We start from the raw sequence: 17,079 nt of genomic DNA, 5'->3' as shown, positions 1-17,079 counted from the left end.
ATAGCCCTGGCACTTGAAAAGGATAATATTCAGTAGGGTCCGGAATATGAACAGAAGGCAACATGCAATAGAAGTCACAAGTTGCTTTCAAAGAAAATCCAGAGGGAATCCAAAGCTCCATCTGTGAACAACGGGGCCTGGCCTGGATGACCACTAAACTCCCTCTAACAGGTCCACACTTGTCTGATCCTCTGGCCAGAGAAGCTTTGTGGAGCCAAAGATGATCTGGGGTTTAGAACTAGGTGATTAAGGGAGTGCAGGGGGTCTCATTAGCAGTAATGAGGAAGCAGAAGACTAAGACAGCTCACTGACTGTTCCAGGAAGTGACTCCTGCTAATTCCAGGCACCCACACTTAATTCTTTCTGTTAGACTTATTTTAGAAGCGTGCTCCACAGCCTGGCTCTAATTTAATTAGCGTCACCAATTTTGTCACTTATTAGCTTCTGCCACTCACGGATGACCCATTCTTGCTTCAAGTCACTAAGCTTCTGTGATAAAAAAGAGAAAGGTGAACCCAGAATATGAAAAAAAAAAAAGAGCAAGTGTAAACTTCAGGATTAGGTAACATCTGAGAGCCTGCCCTATACCAGGGACTGTGCTACTAACAATGAAATATAGCCTTCTGGGGTTAGAATATTCACTGTATACTTTGACAGCTCAGTATTGGCTCAGGTGCCTGCTGTTTCCTAGGTGTTGTTCAAGCCAGGCTGCACCATTCCCAAACTTGGTCATATCCTCTTCCTTAAAAGGAGAGTTGTAAATTAAAGAGAGTGTTCAAGATAAATCCGCACCTAATGGAGACTTTATTCCTCATGTAAAATAAAATGTGGAAGGAAAAATTTTGCATTGAAAGCAATTGCTCCTGAAGTTATCTACTCCCTACCATTTTGAAGACTTGTTCCCACAAATTTAGTAGAAAAGAAAAAATGTGAGTCCAAGGAGAAAAACTCACCTCGGCTATAGAGTGGGCTACTGCTCAGCGGAGGCGGAACAGCAGGGTTGGGTTTCTGCGCCTTGGGCTGCACGATGATTTGGTAGCCCTGCATGAGACGCTGGCAAATGAACTCTTCAAACACCTGTTGGGCCGTCATCTGTACACCCTCCTCATCCCTCCTGGAAAAACACGGTTGATCCCATGGACGCTTGGCCTGGGGCAGTGATGCTTAAGAGCACACAGTCTCATCCTCTGCTTGGCTTTATCCCTGATAACCCTGATGTCAACAGAACTCTAAAGAAATTAACAGTTCTTGCATCATAACACTTCCCAAATATAAAAGGAGGACACAGGTTGTTGAAAATTCAGTGTTCTGATGCATATGTTGCAATATACCCACAAACCTCACAAATCAAGCTGAGTGTCTTTTTCTCTGACACTGACCTGTCCATATCTGCTTCTGGGAGGAGATCATAACAGCCCTCTGTGTAGTCGTTCTGCAGGCCCTGGCGGTCAGGGAAGTAGTCGGTGGTGAGGGGGAGGCACGCCGGAGTAGTGAGAGACTTCCAGTCCACTCCAACTGTGCAACAGAAGCCTGGCACTACAGGGGGAGCAGACAGTGTCAGAACTGCCTCGTGTAACAGTGGAAAAAGGTATGTGTGGTCACCATGGCAGGTTTGGGATGTGGGGCGGGGGGAGGAAAGGGAAGGAAGGATGGGGAAAGTTCATGGTAAAAGATGATAAAATTGTCAGGATAGGGAGGGAGAAGAGGAAAAGGGGTAGGGGAGAAAGAGAAAGAGAGAAACAGAGTTTGTTAGACAATGCAGTGCACATGCTTATCCAATCCCATCATGCAAATGGGATTCACAGCTGATACTTTTCATTTTCTGCTGACCGTGAGCTACAGCCGCAATGCGGGTGAGGTTACTGCAGGGCAGGCAGAGTTACACATCGAAGCAAATCAACATTCCAACAGCAGATGAAAGGCTCAAGCCCGAGCCTCTCCCAAGGACTGCAGAGTGGCTGGGTGGGGAAAGGAGGAGAGCTCAGCCCGATTTGGGAGCAAACAGCATATAGTAGCAGAAATAAGGAATACTTCCAGAATCACAAAAATAAGTAACAGATCCAAAAGGGTAGGAGGAAAAATCAAGTGAGGATGTCTGGGAATGTTATGAGGCCAGGACTTTAAAAGACAGAGTTTAATAATCCAGAAATGAAAGCTGCAATCAGCAGAGTCAGCCTGACCACAAGGGTCTGTCTGGAATTGCCTGCTCCTCAGTTAAAGCAGGGTTTCTCAGCTTCAGCAACTATAGACATTCTGAGCCAGGTAAATCTTTGTTGGGGGGTCAAGGGTGCTGTCCTGGGCATTGTAGGATGTTGAGCAGCATCACTGGACTCTACTCAACTGTATCCCTTGGTTGTGAAAACCAGAAATATCTGCAGACGTTGACATATGTCCCCTGGGGAGAAAAATCCTCCCCAGTTGAGAATTATTAGGTTTAAGTATTACGGTAGTTACCTCTTTAAGTGAAGATTAGTTTTTAAAACTCTAAGAGGGTGTAACATGAAGCAGAAAAACTCTATGCCTTTGCCCTTGAGCCCTGAGCAGGATACTCACACACCTTATGTCTGTACAGTGCTAGATGGCTTACAATGTGGCGTAGCCCCTGTTGCCTCATCAGCCCTCACATCACCCTCACGTCAGTGAAGAAAACTTGGGTGCTAAGTCACAGCAGGAAGATGCCCCACATAGCACTATTGACTTGGCGAAGATGATTTAACCTGCAGTGGGCCTAACTCCATGGTCTACGCAGGTCTTGTTAACTCACTAATATTTCAGGAATTCAAAACACGGCCCAGGATAGTCTAATTAATCACCTCAGTTTCCCTATATGGCAGACAAGGAGGTGAGCTTGTTCCTATCTCCTGGTTAGAACTAGGAACAGAAAGTAGATACCTGACCAAAGCCCCAGTGGGGAAGCCAGAAACAAGACAGCTAAATCTTCATGCCCTCTTAGATCACTCTGGCCCTCTCCACTTTACTGACTCTCAGGATTATAAAAACCATGTAGAAATGTTTTCTGCTGGGCCCACACCAAGAAAAAAGGATTTAAATGCTTAGCCCAAAATCCCATGATGAGAAGAAAGGTTCCTGATTCTAAGTTTAATGATGTTCTGTCCTTGGGGAAAAAATACAGCCTCTTTTCTAACTTTCGTATCTTTTGGTCCTGAAAAGTAGGCCTTTCAGGAAGTTCCACCTCAGAACCACTAAAATAACAACGATGAACACAGGTAACAAAATCTAGTGCTGGGGCTATAGAGAAATAGGATCATCTGTTCACTGTTGGCAGCTTTCTGGAAAATAATCAATCTGCCAGTCATACCTTGGGGAATATAATCCAAGGACATGAACCTAAAGAAAAAAGAAAAACATACACCCACTGTGCCATGCATTACACCTGCATTATATGCTATCGCTAAAAAATAGGAAACCATCCAATGGTCATCAGTAAGAAATGACTATTCAAACCAGGATATAGTAATGTGCTTGATATCGCCATTACAAATGACTAATAGGAGAGATCTGAAGAAATAGTGAAAGGATTATTAAGTTAATCATAAGTGGGGACAAAAAGACCCAGTGACATATATCCACTGATCACAGCTATGTAAAATAAAGTTTACCAGGTGGTAGGATTTTTTTGTGCTATTTTGTTACTGTAAGATATTTATTGCTATTGCACAGCTACTTAAATAGACAAGGATGATCAAAATGAATGCAAACCAGCCAAATATTTTCAATTATAGGTCTGTAAATGGTTCCAGTAATGGCCTATTACTTCTTTCCAACTTTTTCCCCCAGAGACATGATAAGGCATTTAAAGACTAAGGCCAGCTGTGTACTGGCACAAGAACATTGCGGGAAATTTGTTATCCTTCTCATGTGTCCCTGAATCACATTTCATTCAGCCTCACCCCTCTCATTTCCTAACAGAGAGTCGAAAGAGTCCTCTTTCCCCACAACACCTTCCCGTACCCCACAGATGTGTGCACTTCCAGACCATTCTCTTCCCACAGGGCTTCCTCAGGCTTTGATCACCCCACACTCTCTCCCCTTCACCCCCACTGCCCCTGTCAGCTGCCCCCCCCTTACTTGGTTCTGGAGAGGTAGAAACATTGTCTTCTAGAGAATCCTTATTCTGGGTCCTAGGATTCATACCTATGGAAAGACAAAAATAGCTTTTCTTAATAAGGCTTATTCTGCAGAAGAGTCAACCTGTTATGGATGAAAAAGGCCAAAATTGTAGCTAAAAATAAAAATGTGAGCCAAATGCAAATTCTGTGCTGAGTATTTCCAACAGCACAGAAGAATCAATCAAAGAAAAATGATCAATCTAAAATTTGGAAGTGAGCACTTTGGGAGGCCAAGGCGGGAGGACTGCTTGAGGCCAGGAGTTGGAGATCAGCCTGGGCAATAATGAGACCCTATCTCTACAAAAATTTTTTTTTAAAAATTAGCCAGACATGGTGGCATGTGCCTGTAGTCCCAGCTACTCAGGAGACTGAGGCAGGAGGATCACTTGAGCCTAGGAGTTTGAGGCTGCAGTGAGCTGTGATAATGCCATTGCACTCTAGCCTGGGCAACAGAGCAAGACTCTGTCTCAAAAAATAAAAAATAGGATAAAATTTGGAAGTGAGCCAGAACTTTAATCTAAGGTTATCAATACCTTTCTTTGCCAAAAGAAATTTCCACCCCCACCCCCACAAGTAACTCATCACTTATTTTAAGAAAATGGAGACATGGTAAAGTCATTTCAATTAATTAGAGCAATCTTTACCAATATAAAATAACCTACTTAAATTAAGTACACTCATCAGCCATCTTTATCTTCTGGAATTTTCTTCCCCAAATCATGGCTTTCTGGACTCTGTCACAGAACATCAAAACTCACTACTTTAATAGAAAAATGATTTTTACCTATAACTAGGCTGAAAGGAAAAACAGAAAGATCCTCTGAAATGCAACTTATTGACTGTAAAGTAACAGACCTATGGGTATATAAGCCTCCCTTCAAAACATATATTTACTAGAAAATTATGATACTGTAAAAAGAATTGGAAAGATCTCACCAAACTGTCAGCAGCTCTCCAAGAAGAAAGCTGGAGGAGAGGGTAGGAGGCAAGAAAGAATTTGTACTTTTTACTGTAAATATTAAGACTTTTGTATCATTTGAATCTTTTATAACAAGAGCAAATATTTATAAATTCCTTGTGAAATCTTTGAAAAAACAAGCTACAAAACCTGGGAGAAAGCACTTGCAAATCACACATCTGGCAAAGGACGTGTACCCAGAATACAGAGGACTCAAAACTCATGCAAAAAAAAAAAAAAACAAGCCAATGAGAAAATGGACAAAGGATTCAAAGACACTTCACCTGACATCATATCCCAAAGGCAGATAAGCACATAAAAAGATGCTCAACATCATTAGTCATTAGGGAAATAGGAAATTCAAAACACAGTGAGGTACCTCTACATGCCTATCTGAATGACTGCAATGACTGATGATATCAAGTGTTGACAAGGTTGTGGAGCAACTGAAACCCTTACACATTGCTGGTAGGAATGCAAACTAGTACACCACTTTGGAAAACAGTTTTCACCAAGATTTACCATTTGACCCAGCCATCACACTCCTAGAAATGCACATAAGTGAAAATTTAAGTTCATACAAAATTATATAAATGTTGATAGAAACTTTATTCATAGTCACCAAAACCTGGAAATAGGTTTTGTCTTTCATCTCGTGACAGGATAAACAAACTGTAGCACGTCCATACAATGGAATACTACTCAGTACTAGAAAGTAATGAACTACAGGTGCATGCAATAACTTGGATGAATCTCAAATGCAACATGCTGAGTGAAAGACTCAAAAGGCAACACACGGTATGGCACCATGTACGTGACATGCTGGGAAAGGCAAAACTAGAGGGGCAGAGAACAGAGCAGTGGTTTCCAGGAGACAGGGGTGGGGTTGAGTACAAAAGGACAGCACAAGAGAATTATGGGGGGTGATGGAAATGTTCCCTATCTTGATGCGTTCTTTGGTAGGTATGTGGTTCTATGCATTTGTCAAAACTCATAGAACTGTACACTAAAAAGAGTGAATTTTATTGGAAATAAATTTTAAAATAAGTAATATTTTTAAGTTTAAAAAGATGATGTCCCTTGGCCAAAGGAATTTCAGAACTTTTTTGGAACTGCCTGGAGCAGATTTTTTTTTAAATTGTTAGTCATCAAAATAGAAGATATAATTTATTAAGTCAGACAAATAAAGTATTTCATTTCATTCAAACTCACACCAGGAGGTAGATGTGAGGTAGGAAGAATCCTTTCCCATAGATCAAGAAACTGAGGGTCAAAAAAGTTAAGCAACTTACTGAAGATCTCACAGTAAGTAGGTGGAAACTGCATTTAGATTCTTTCTGCTCAACTTTACAGATGCTCTATTTCTTGCCTATCCATCTGGGGCACCAATTTTTAGCTGTTGAAATGTTATCTGTTTTTTGTCAATAGCCAAAAGCCATTTGGAGCTAAAGTTTCTCAAGAAACAATCTTGGCTGACAATATCCATTTTTATGCAAACATAAAGCCTGATTATAAAGAAGCAATGAGACGAATTTTCTTATTCAGCATGAGAACTGGTATGAAGGCAATTGAAAAATTGGCATTTGCAAAACATTCTGAGTAGTAAGAGAAATATTAAATACGTCACCTCCCAGGTTAGGATGCTAAGTTTGATCATCTGATCACCTTTTATTGTTGTTGTTCTTAAGAAAATCCAACCCAGACTTGGTCTATGAGGCAACTGAAATTCTTACCCTAATAAAGAAACAGTTTAACTTATCAGAGCAGCGTGGGGTCCTAAGCCAAAAGTAGACTTGTGCCATCTCTAATGGAAACACACACAAGTATGCACAGAAATTTTAAGGAAAAAGCAATTTAAAGAAATAAATATTTTAAGCGCTTCCAGGAAGCTACTTACACACAGTTTCCTTGCAGGCGAAACCCAACAACACACTGCCTTTCGCACTGGCTCTGCCTTTGAGGCCTTTTCAGTGGAGCAGACTTGCTATTGACATATGAAGAGCCTCACCAACCTGCGACAATGGAGGTAAGACTTCACTGAAGTCTCACTCCCAAAGTTCAAAGCCAGACATATAACTTGGAGAGCCAATGCTGACAAGAGTCATCTCAGTTCTGTCTCTTTTGACCTCTGTTCAGAATTGAGAAGTATGAACGTGTTCTCTAATTGTAAACCTCAAGGCCAAAACAGGTACTTGGCATGGATCCTCTGGGGCTGGCCCCAGGCCGCCATCTAGAAGCCTGTGCCTGGGACAAGTGATTTCTCCTCTCTGGGCCACAAAGGTGGTACTTACCCATAAAAAACCCAACCTGGCCTTGGTCAGTGACTCAGAAGTCCTTTCTTCCAGTTTTAGTGTGCTATGACTTATTTTTATTTTAGCTCTCAGGCCAAATCTGCCACATGCACCTAATATTCAACACAAACACCGAGTTCACAGATTTTGAGTCCCAACATTAAAAAGAAAGAAAACATGGCATCTGCTTATTTTCTTTTTCAAAATGATCTACCTCCAATAAAGCAAAAGACACTTACTGATAAGTTCTTCTAAACTGGTCTCCAATTAAAGAAACAGAGGGATAAAAACTATCTGCCCAATTCCACCAACTGCCTGGACCCTGCTGGGCAGTATGGTGAGAAATAAGCGAAAAGTGCCGCTCTGAGGGCCCCCAACAATGCTGCAAATGAAACTCTACGGGGCCAAGAGGGAAACCCACAGAGACGCGACTCCTGTGAATCATGACTCACATATGAATCATGCCCAAACGCAGGAGAAAATCTGAGTCACGCTTTAGTGCCTACAGATGGTGCAAACCAACCAGCCCCGGGGAGGTGAAGGTGGGGTCACAGATAAGGTTTTCCTGTTTCTTTTATGTTTTTTTTTAATTACAGGATATTCTTTTATGTTTTTTTTAATGAATGAAATCTTAACTGTTTGTGTGTTTAGAACTGCCTTGTCCCAAAACAAGGACTCAGTGTGGTAACCTTGCCCTTAACAAACCCAACCTACTTTTGATCCTAACAACAACTGTGCCAGGTAGGCAGGTAAGAAGGTGAGGATCTTTATGTCCATTACACAGATGAAGAACCTGAGGCTCAGCAAAGACTGAAGGCTCAATTCCAAAGGCCAGTGAGGAGCAGGGCTGAGACTTTGATCCTGGTTGTTTTCATCACGGCACACTCCCTCACTGAGCATCTCCTAATTTAGCAGAGATCACAAGTTCAAACCACACTGTATTATCGGAACTACTCATACAGTCCAACTCCCAGTGAGGGGGCTTTCCTTTCATTGTTGTTACCACACAGGTGAACTGCTTCAAATAAAATCCCAAGTGAATGAGGAGCCAGGGCTCCCTGAGGTCGGAGAGTCAGTGCCTTAATAGTTTTTGTTTCTTCTCAGGCCTTAGCACAGTGCCTTGAGTTCAATAAACATTTCTGGAATGAGTAAGAGTTTCGTGAGCTTCAAGAAAGCAAATCATATTTCGTGAAGATTGAGGATGGCTTGAAAGGAAAGTCACTTCAAAACCAAGCAAGGTTAAAGACTGGCCAAGTCTTTGAAAAAAGGAATCCAGCAAGGATTTCAACAGGTTATAAGAGAGAAAAGCATTAGAGGAAAAATTAAATCATTCTTCAGCAGAGAGAAAGCTAACCTCAGAAGGATTTTAGCATTCATCCAACTACCTGTCATGTGGCAGGAACTGTTTTAAGCTCTGGAGATGCAAACTCAGACATATGGACCTTAGCCATGAGGCTCTCTGGAGTAAGAGCACAGAATAGGGGAGAATAAGAGAAAGGACCTGAGTTTCGGGGTGTGTCTGATCTATCTGGGCAACCACTACAGTGAAGTGAGAGGGGGAAGCAGGAGACAAGGTCTGAGAGTAAGAAGAGGCCACATGACACGAGGGGTCTTTCGGCTACCATAATGCCTTGGCTTTGACTCCAAGTGAGTTGGAAAGCCCTTGGAAGAATTCATGCAGAGAAGTTTCATGATCTAACATCTATTTTAGAAGGGTCACTCTCAATTGCTTTGTTGAAAATAAACAATATGGGAGGGCAAGGGAGGAAGCCAGTATCAGTTAGCAGGCTACTGTATACAGGCAAAAGCCTGGTACCTTGAACCAGACTAGCAGTGATGGAGTTAAGATTCTGGATATATCCTGAAGATGGATCTGACATGAATTGGTTATCGCATATGGCAACAAAAATTGAAATGATTTAATCCAATTTCTTTCTGTGGCTTATTAACATAATTAGTCAGGTAGCAGAGGGTCAAAGATGAAAGTTCAATTCCCACATGGCTATAGACCACTTACTGATGACCCCTGGCCCCTTCGAAAACACATGCTGCAGGTCATAAGGGCACTGGGCAAGGGAAAGAATGATCCCACTTAACTATGTTCCCCTGACAAGAAAAACAACACAAGGAGCCCAAACTTTCTATAAGAAGCTAAACATATGCATGTAATTGAACACTTGCATACCAACTAAACAATAATTTTGGGGGTTGTTCAATGCTTCTCACATATGGCAGCTTGGTCTTGGAAGTATAAATTCATTTGTCAATAAATGCTAATAAATAAACAATAAATATGCACTATAGGAAGAAGAAAAATAAAGATAAGTTCTTTTAGTCTAGTGGGGAGACAGACATGGAAATAAACTGTGGGATCAAGATGTGCCAAGTTGTATAGTCGGGTTATGCAAGTGGAGCTGCATGGAAACATGCCTAACATCTCCTGGGAGGACATGGGGAGCAGAGGGAACCACCAGGGCAGGCTTCGAAGAGGAGGTGTTGTTGGAGCTGAATCCTAAAGACTGAGTTAACACTCGCCAGGAAGAATCAGGGGTCGAAGACAGGAAAGAAGCATATTCTATATAGAGGGGCTAATCTATGCAAAGGAAGATGAGGACATAATTCTTCTGAGGAGCCAGAGCAATGGCTGGAGTGTAAAATATGCTCATATAATAATAACAACAATAGCTCCTGTTTACTGAGCACTGACCATGCATGCCCAGCACTGTCCTAAGCACACACGCAGATTATCACATTTAACATTCACAACAATCTTCCTCACAGGTGAAGAAACTGAGACAACAGAGGTTGGTTAGGTAACTGGTCTGAAAGCCTCACTACTCATTAGAGTTGGAGTCAGGGCTCATGTCCTAAGATTCTAGAGCCTGCGCTTTTTCCGCACCCAGCACCATGTGGAAGTGGAGGCAGGTGAATACACAAAGGCAGGCAGGAGCCAGGTGACCACGAGTGTTGCAAGCCAGGAAGAACCACTAAAGGTTTATATGTGGGAAGGAGTGGCTGATCAGATCTGCATCTGGAAATATCTCATCCCTGACAGTATAGAAGATGAATCAGAGGAGACAAAACAGAGCAGGCAGAGCATTTAGAAAACTACTGTGATAATAGTGGCCAGAAATGACAGGGATCTGAACGAAAGCTGTGAGAAGGGAGATGAGGAGCCAAAGTCAGAAGAAAGGAACAGAAGAGGAAGCATGGGTCGGGGAACAGCAAGACATACGTTCAGCTGTCAACACATGAAGGGTGAGGTACTTGGTCAGCCAAGTGGAGAAATCAATCCATCAGGTACACAGATCTATCACTATGGAGCCCAAGAAGGAAAAAACTAAGCTGGCAATCCAGGTTGCAGTAAATGCTTTTCCAATGTATGTGCACCAGGGAACCCTTAGTTTCGAGGACTGCATGATGGTATCATCTGAGAATCTTTCACAACCATCCCCAAATATTCTTTGAAATCTTACTCTTTTACCACAAGAAGATTTTCCAAATCCCAAAAGACTCATTTTCTGGGGTATCATCTGGTCTACCTGAGCTACCCCAGGTCCAGAACAACTCCAGGACTACCCTGGGCAGATCCTGGTGCTGATACCATCTGAACCTGTAACTTCCCCTCCTTCAGGTCTCCAGTGGAACTAGTTCAAGGTATAGTCCAGTGAGCTCCAGAGCAGCTCTCCTTGGTGCAACTCTACCCCAAACAGCCTGGAAAGTTGAAACTGTGGGTTCCTAAAATGTGGCTCCTTGGTTTAGGAAAGCAATAGAAACACTGCCTCTATATCCTTCTAAAGGCACTTTAAAGTAGTCTAGCAACCAGGTAACGTTTTCAGCACCATGAGTGCAGGTTCACAAAGTATATTCTCATCCCCCTATATTATTTTTTTTTCTTGTCTTTTTTTTTTTTTTGAGACAGGATCTCACTCTGTCATCCGAGCTAAAGTGCAGTGGCATCATCATAGCTCACTGCAACCTCAAACTCCTGGGCTCAAGCAATCGACCTGCCTCAGCCTCCTTAGTAACTAGGACTACAGGTGTGCAACAGCACACCCAGCTAATTTCTTTTTTTACTCTTTGTAGAGAGGGGGTCTTGCTATATTACTCAGGCTGGTCTCGAACTCCTGGGCTCAAATGATCCTCCTGCCTTGGCCTCCCAAACCCCAAATTTTTATTCAGTGTGTTTTCTCATTAAAAAGGAATGAATGGTGATAATTAGGTTGACCAAAAAATAAAAATAAAAAAATAAAATAAAACAAATGAATGAATGAATAAAATTATAATCATTTAGGGATTCTCTTACTGTCAACCCAGTTTCCAAGCCTTAGCCATAGGCCTCTAGGAATATTGTTGGATGAACCTACCAATGAATGAAGGAAAACATTATTACCAATTTTATACAACTTCACTTTCACTATACCTTCCTTAAGCTAAGTTTTAGAAATGCAAGTTCGCTTATAGAAACACTAAGGCATGAATTAGCAGCCCCATTTTTTTTTTTAAGTTTTAATGTTTCTCACATTCATTTTGTCCTCTGAGGCTCTACAAAATCGGCCGCCACCTATCAAAACTCATGTTCCCCTACACCCCCTTAAAGGCACTGTAAATAATGTCATCAAAGGAGGACAGCAGTCTGGGTCAGGATACCTGGCTACTGGTTTGAGAAATGAGTTTAATATCTCTACATTTCTGGGCATTAAATTGTCTACGTGTAAAATATATTTAATGACTTATGCCCTACTGGGATGATAGGATGAGATAAAAGATATAAAAGTGCTTCTGGAAAGCATAAAACCAAATTCATACTTCTCCCCTTCCCCTCTCCACTTGGAATCCTCACCTTCTAACCCTCTGCCTAACCGAATTCTGAGGTGCATGCTCACTTCTCTAAGCAACTATGCCACCCTTCTCTTTTCTGATCTCATAACTGGAGCCACCGTGTTCCCCTCTGGGTCTCTGTTTTTAGTGTGGTGGGTTTGCTCCCCTGACCCCAACAACTGAAAGCTCCTCCAGAGCAGAGACCACTCCTGCTCTGGCCCTGGAGTTGCCCTCAACACCAAGCTCCTAAGCAGCCCTCAATCACGACTCCCTGACAGAAGATGATAAATGTGGCTTGACCAATACGTTCTCAGCTAAAAATGTAATGTGCAGCCCATTTATAATTCCATGCATTAAACAGAACTGCTTCTAAATAGGTCACCCAAAATTGTGGCTGAAATAATCCCAAAATAGACATGGCCCTGCTTTTCTGGCCCTCGTGTCGTTCCTAGATGTGAGCCTGCTCTGAGCACCCAACTCCGTTACCTCTTGGATTGGTTACCTGCACCACTGTTGCTAAGCAGGCTGGCAGAAAGCTCTTCTGTTCCACTCAAGTTCAAGAAGGACATGCCGTCACCAGGCTGGCGGGAAGTGCTGTGCCTGCAGAGAACAGAGTCCAGCCACCTGGCTTAATGCACATCATCCACCTCTTTTTCCTGCTCACCCTGTATCCCAGGGGGGTTTCATCAAAAACTGGCCTGAATATTCAGCCACTCAGGCTGGCAACCACTAGGACTCATCTCTCAAGCCACCAGGCTGCAGTGCCTGGTTTGTGTGCCAGCTCTGGTCTCCTGTGGCCTGTTCCTCCTGCTCTTGTACCTGGCTGCTTTCCCACCACCATGCTAGACCACCTGCCCTCTCTGTCCCACACCTCTACTTACGAACAAGGATGGATGTCAGATGCTTGAGTAGAGGTACCAGAGTTGTTCTGGTAAAAAGGGTCCTGCCTGCCCATGCCCCTTACCCATCTCGAGGGATGTCAAGGTGACTTAAAGAGGGGCCAAAGATTGCTCTTTGCAAAGTATTTCCTCAAGCAACACAGGAACAGTGAGTCCAGGTGTAACCCAGGCTCATGCTTGTGAAGGCTTAAATGACTTTCTTCCCATACCGCCTCTCTTTAGATACTTTGTAACACATTCAGAGCTCTGGTTCAAAAAGAGTTGTTTCTTTAAACACAGGCCTTGATTTCCACTGCTTTTAGCATTAACTTCTTCTAAACTCAACAGTGGAATTTCTCAATGATCAAAATGACAAAAGTCAGAGAGGCTATCCAAAACACATAGCATGAATCACCTGTCTCAGCACTCCAACCCCAAAGCATTTCCTCTCTCGTTTTCATCCTTGACTGGGGTGTAGAAAGACCCATGTTTGAGGTTTACAATGCGGTTTTGGATTCAAGATAAACCTAAATAAAGCAGGGCCTAGGTAACAGCTCAGGCAAAAATGTCAGGTTGTCTGCTTTGCACTTTACCCCGTGAAGGGAATGACACTGACTGACAAAAGAAGGTCCTGATGTCATATTATCTTTTTAAGTCTTATAAACATGTTTTGTCAGCTGTCTGTTATGCACATCGTCCTGGGTGCTGGGGAGTGTTCTCAAGTTACCTTCTGCAGCCCTGTGCACATCCTCACCTTCCAGCAGCTTCATGATATGCTAACTCCAGCAGCTCTGCAGAGGAGTGAGTCGGGTCCCTCTGCCCACTGCCTTGCAGCTCCGCCATATTCTGTCGGGTCTGGTGATGGATCTGGATGGCCTCTCCCGATGGTCCTACCCAGACAAAGAACCACTGAGCATCATTCCCACCTGATAGCTGTGCTGTGCGCTTAACTGCAATTGTCCTTCTTTCCAGCTGCTAGGATGGTGCTGGAGAAATTGAAAGAAGAATACACCACCCAGGAACATTATACAAGGGACCCTCTGGCATTCAGAGAGGACACCTTTTCTTCCCAAGCAGGACCCATAGTACTGTAGGGCCTCATATTTATCATCCTGTCCAGTCTATTAAGAATATTTTAGAAGCCTGTTTCATGCAAACCAACTGAGACACCACAGACAAATACACTAGGTTAGGAGGCAAGGTCCATTCCCAGGAGGGTTAACACAAACTCCATGAGAAGGAAACACAAGTGAAACACCAAATGACTCTGTTAATACTTAAGAAAATAATAACTATGACTCTAAGAAGCAGAAAATGCTTAAGTGCAAAGAAGACAGAGTAGGAGATAAATTAGAATTAGTCAAGCCTACTGAAGAAATCTTCCCAGAAAAAGAGAAGTGTTAGAGCTAAATGTTAAACAAGGGCCGGGCACGGTGGCTCACGCCTGTAATCCTAGCACTCTGGGAGGCCGAGGCGGGTGGATTGTTTGAGCTCAGGAGTTCGAGACCAGCCTGGGCAAGAGCGAGACCCCTTCTCTACTAAAAATAGAAAGAAATTATAGGGACAGCTAAAAATATATATAGAAAAATTAGCCGGGCATGGTGGCACATGCCTGTAGTCCCAGCTCCTCGGGAGGCTGAGGCAGAAGGATTGCTTAAGCCCAGGAGTTTGAGGTTGCTGTGAGCTTGATGCCATGGCACTCTAGCCTGGGCAACTGAGCAAAACTCTGTCTCAAAAAATAAAAAGAAATTATATTTGTGAAATCCCAAACGTGAAAGAGGCAAAACGTGTGCAGGAGACCACAAGATTATTGAGAAAGATAAGAGCCTCTGAGGATGGGAATGAGGAGAGAGGCTGGGAAGCCTGTCAAAGGAAGGCCTTAGCTATCCAAAGGCCAGGTTGGCAGGAGGAAGAAACAGAGTAAGTTGTGTTTGGAGAATATTGTTTTAGTAAAGTGTGCATGAAGGGTAGGAGAAGGAAAAGCACAGAAGCAAAAAGAGCTGAAGGTCATGGAAGAAGCATCAAGAGCTCTCTTAAGAGATCCCAAAGGGAGCCAGTGGAAAGGAAAAGACTCTAGAAAGAAACAAGTAGTGTGCCGGATTATAGCAGAGGTAAGAGGGCAAAAAGGGGGTTGGGAATCACCCCCAATTACAGCCATGACCCAGATTCATTTCTCAATAATTTAACTTTTAAACACTAAAAATAAGTGCAAAAGAAATTAACTAGAATTTCTAGGCATTCAGCAGGATGATTTCCATGGGAAAAAAAAAAAAACCCAAACCTGGAGCTTAATGCATCTGTTCCTTCGCAGCCCAGTAAGAGCCCATTAAGCTGACGTTTATTTTTAGACGCAGCTTTATAAAACCTTACTGTCATCCTCTTGAGGACAGATCACAGATCAAAAAGGATGGGCTAGGGTTGGGAGTGGTGGCTCATGCCTGTAATCCTAGCACTCTGGGAGGCCAACATAGGAGGATCACTTGAGGTCAGGAGTTTGAGGTTGCAGTGAGCTATGATGACACCACTACACTCTTGCCGGGGCAACAGAGTGAGCTTCTGTCTCAAAAAAAAAAAAAAAAAAGATGGACTAGGAAAAAAAGTGAATGTGAAAAAAATTTTTTCTTTTCAGTTGTCAGAGACCCCTAAGAGAAAACAAAGTAACAACTCTGTGTAACCAAGACAGCAATGTCAATATCCAGAGAGGATTTAGAGCAGTGGTAATGGATGAGAATAAGGGACATCAGTCTCAGGAAAGAAAGTACATGCCAAAGCAGTTCCTTTCGAACAGAAAAAAACAAGCCCTTAGGTTTACACAGCTAGTTAGTTACAAAGTCTGTTCACAAGAACCCCTGGGATAGCCAAAGTGGACATGGTTATCCCCCTCTTACTGGAAGTTGAAACACTAGACCAAAAACATATGGATGATTAGTGCTGAGGACCACCAGGGGGGGAAATGCTAGTCCAAGGCTCTTTCCTGAGCAACCAACTTACCCACAGGAAAAGTGTGCATCCAGCGCCTTCTGTTGGATGTGAGCTTCATGGGCATTCGAGAGGGAGCAAAGGGGTTAATCAGTGCTCGCTGAGGCGTGTATCCACCGGGCCGGACATGTAGCATGGATTCTGCGCTGCCTACATGGAACCTCCCCGGTGCGCTGGAGTCTCGCTGCGGTGGCTCAATCATGTTCTCCAGGATGTCTGCCAGTTATCATGGAGTCGAGGCACAAAGAAAAAGCACAGAGCCATAAGGAAACCAGAACTAGGCAGACTGATAAGCCAAGGATGACAAGAATCGTGGACATCATAAATGTCAGGGAGTGAGAGAAATGAGGCAAATTGCCAAACTATAAAGAAAAGAAATACGTTTGGGTTTGTTTACCTTCTAAATACTTGCGAGAAGGGGGTTCTGGTTCCTAGATTACTGGCCCAATGGAGCCACACACAAACCTAATGAGGACGACCACACATCACCTGGAGACCCTGGACTTAGAGCTGGATGCAATGACTGAATAATGGGCCTTGTGTTGTCTCCCTGGGGAAAGGGGTGAGTATTTTCTATATATGGGAGGAACAATAAAAATACGCATTTGGTGGCCAGAAGGGTAAACCCTGGCAGAACTAGTCAATTTTGTTTACTAAACCCACTTGATTTTCCTTTTGGGCACACAGCAAGACTACATGGTTCTCAACCCCTTTACACTGAAGCCCAATGACTTAGTTCCGGCCAATGGAACACAGGTAGAGGTGATATATTCCAATTCCAGGCCTGGACCACAATGATCTCCATGCATGATCCCCATTCTCTTTTTCCCTTCTGTGGCAACTTGGGAGACCAATGTTGATGACCATGGGATCCCAGGATGGCGGGAGCCTGGGTCCCTGAGTGACTAAGTGGATCAGGACTCCCTCCCATTGACTCAGTGGACTGGGACACGAGTAAGCAATCAAATGTTATGATGTCAAAAAAAATTCTTGGGCTCGAGGTGGCTTACACCTGTAATCCC

The 17,079-nt window shown here is 43.2% G+C and overlaps 1 protein-coding gene across 14 annotated transcripts in view; it reads right to left on the bottom strand.

Annotated features, from left to right (window-relative positions):
- DEPDC5 (DEP domain containing 5, GATOR1 subcomplex subunit) overlaps nucleotides 1-17,079 on the bottom strand; it is a 107,968-nt gene that overhangs the window by 52,331 nt on the left and 38,558 nt on the right. For 6 of the 14 annotated variants that reach the window (XM_045534552.1, XM_045534554.1, XM_045534558.1 and 3 more), the window contains 7 exons: nucleotides 16,070-16,273; nucleotides 13,833-13,968; nucleotides 12,703-12,800; nucleotides 11,686-11,742; nucleotides 4,090-4,155; nucleotides 1,380-1,563; nucleotides 954-1,114 (listed from right to left, as the gene is read on the bottom strand). In XM_045534552.1, the coding sequence (XP_045390508.1) occupies nucleotides 954-1,114; nucleotides 1,380-1,563; nucleotides 4,090-4,155; nucleotides 11,686-11,742; nucleotides 12,703-12,800; nucleotides 13,833-13,968; nucleotides 16,070-16,273 (906 nt within the window). The remainder of the gene's footprint in view (nucleotides 1-953; nucleotides 1,115-1,379; nucleotides 1,564-4,089; nucleotides 4,156-11,685; nucleotides 11,743-12,702; nucleotides 12,801-13,832; nucleotides 13,969-16,069; nucleotides 16,274-17,079) is intronic. The other 8 variants (XM_045534557.1, XM_045534559.1, XM_045534564.1 and 5 more) reach the window with 3 other exon arrangements.

This window comes from Lemur catta, chromosome 21, assembly GCF_020740605.2.
Source record: "Lemur catta isolate mLemCat1 chromosome 21, mLemCat1.pri, whole genome shotgun sequence".
NCBI lineage: Eukaryota > Metazoa > Chordata > Mammalia > Primates > Lemuridae > Lemur > Lemur catta.
This window is presented reverse-complemented; position numbering and strand designations above follow the sequence as displayed.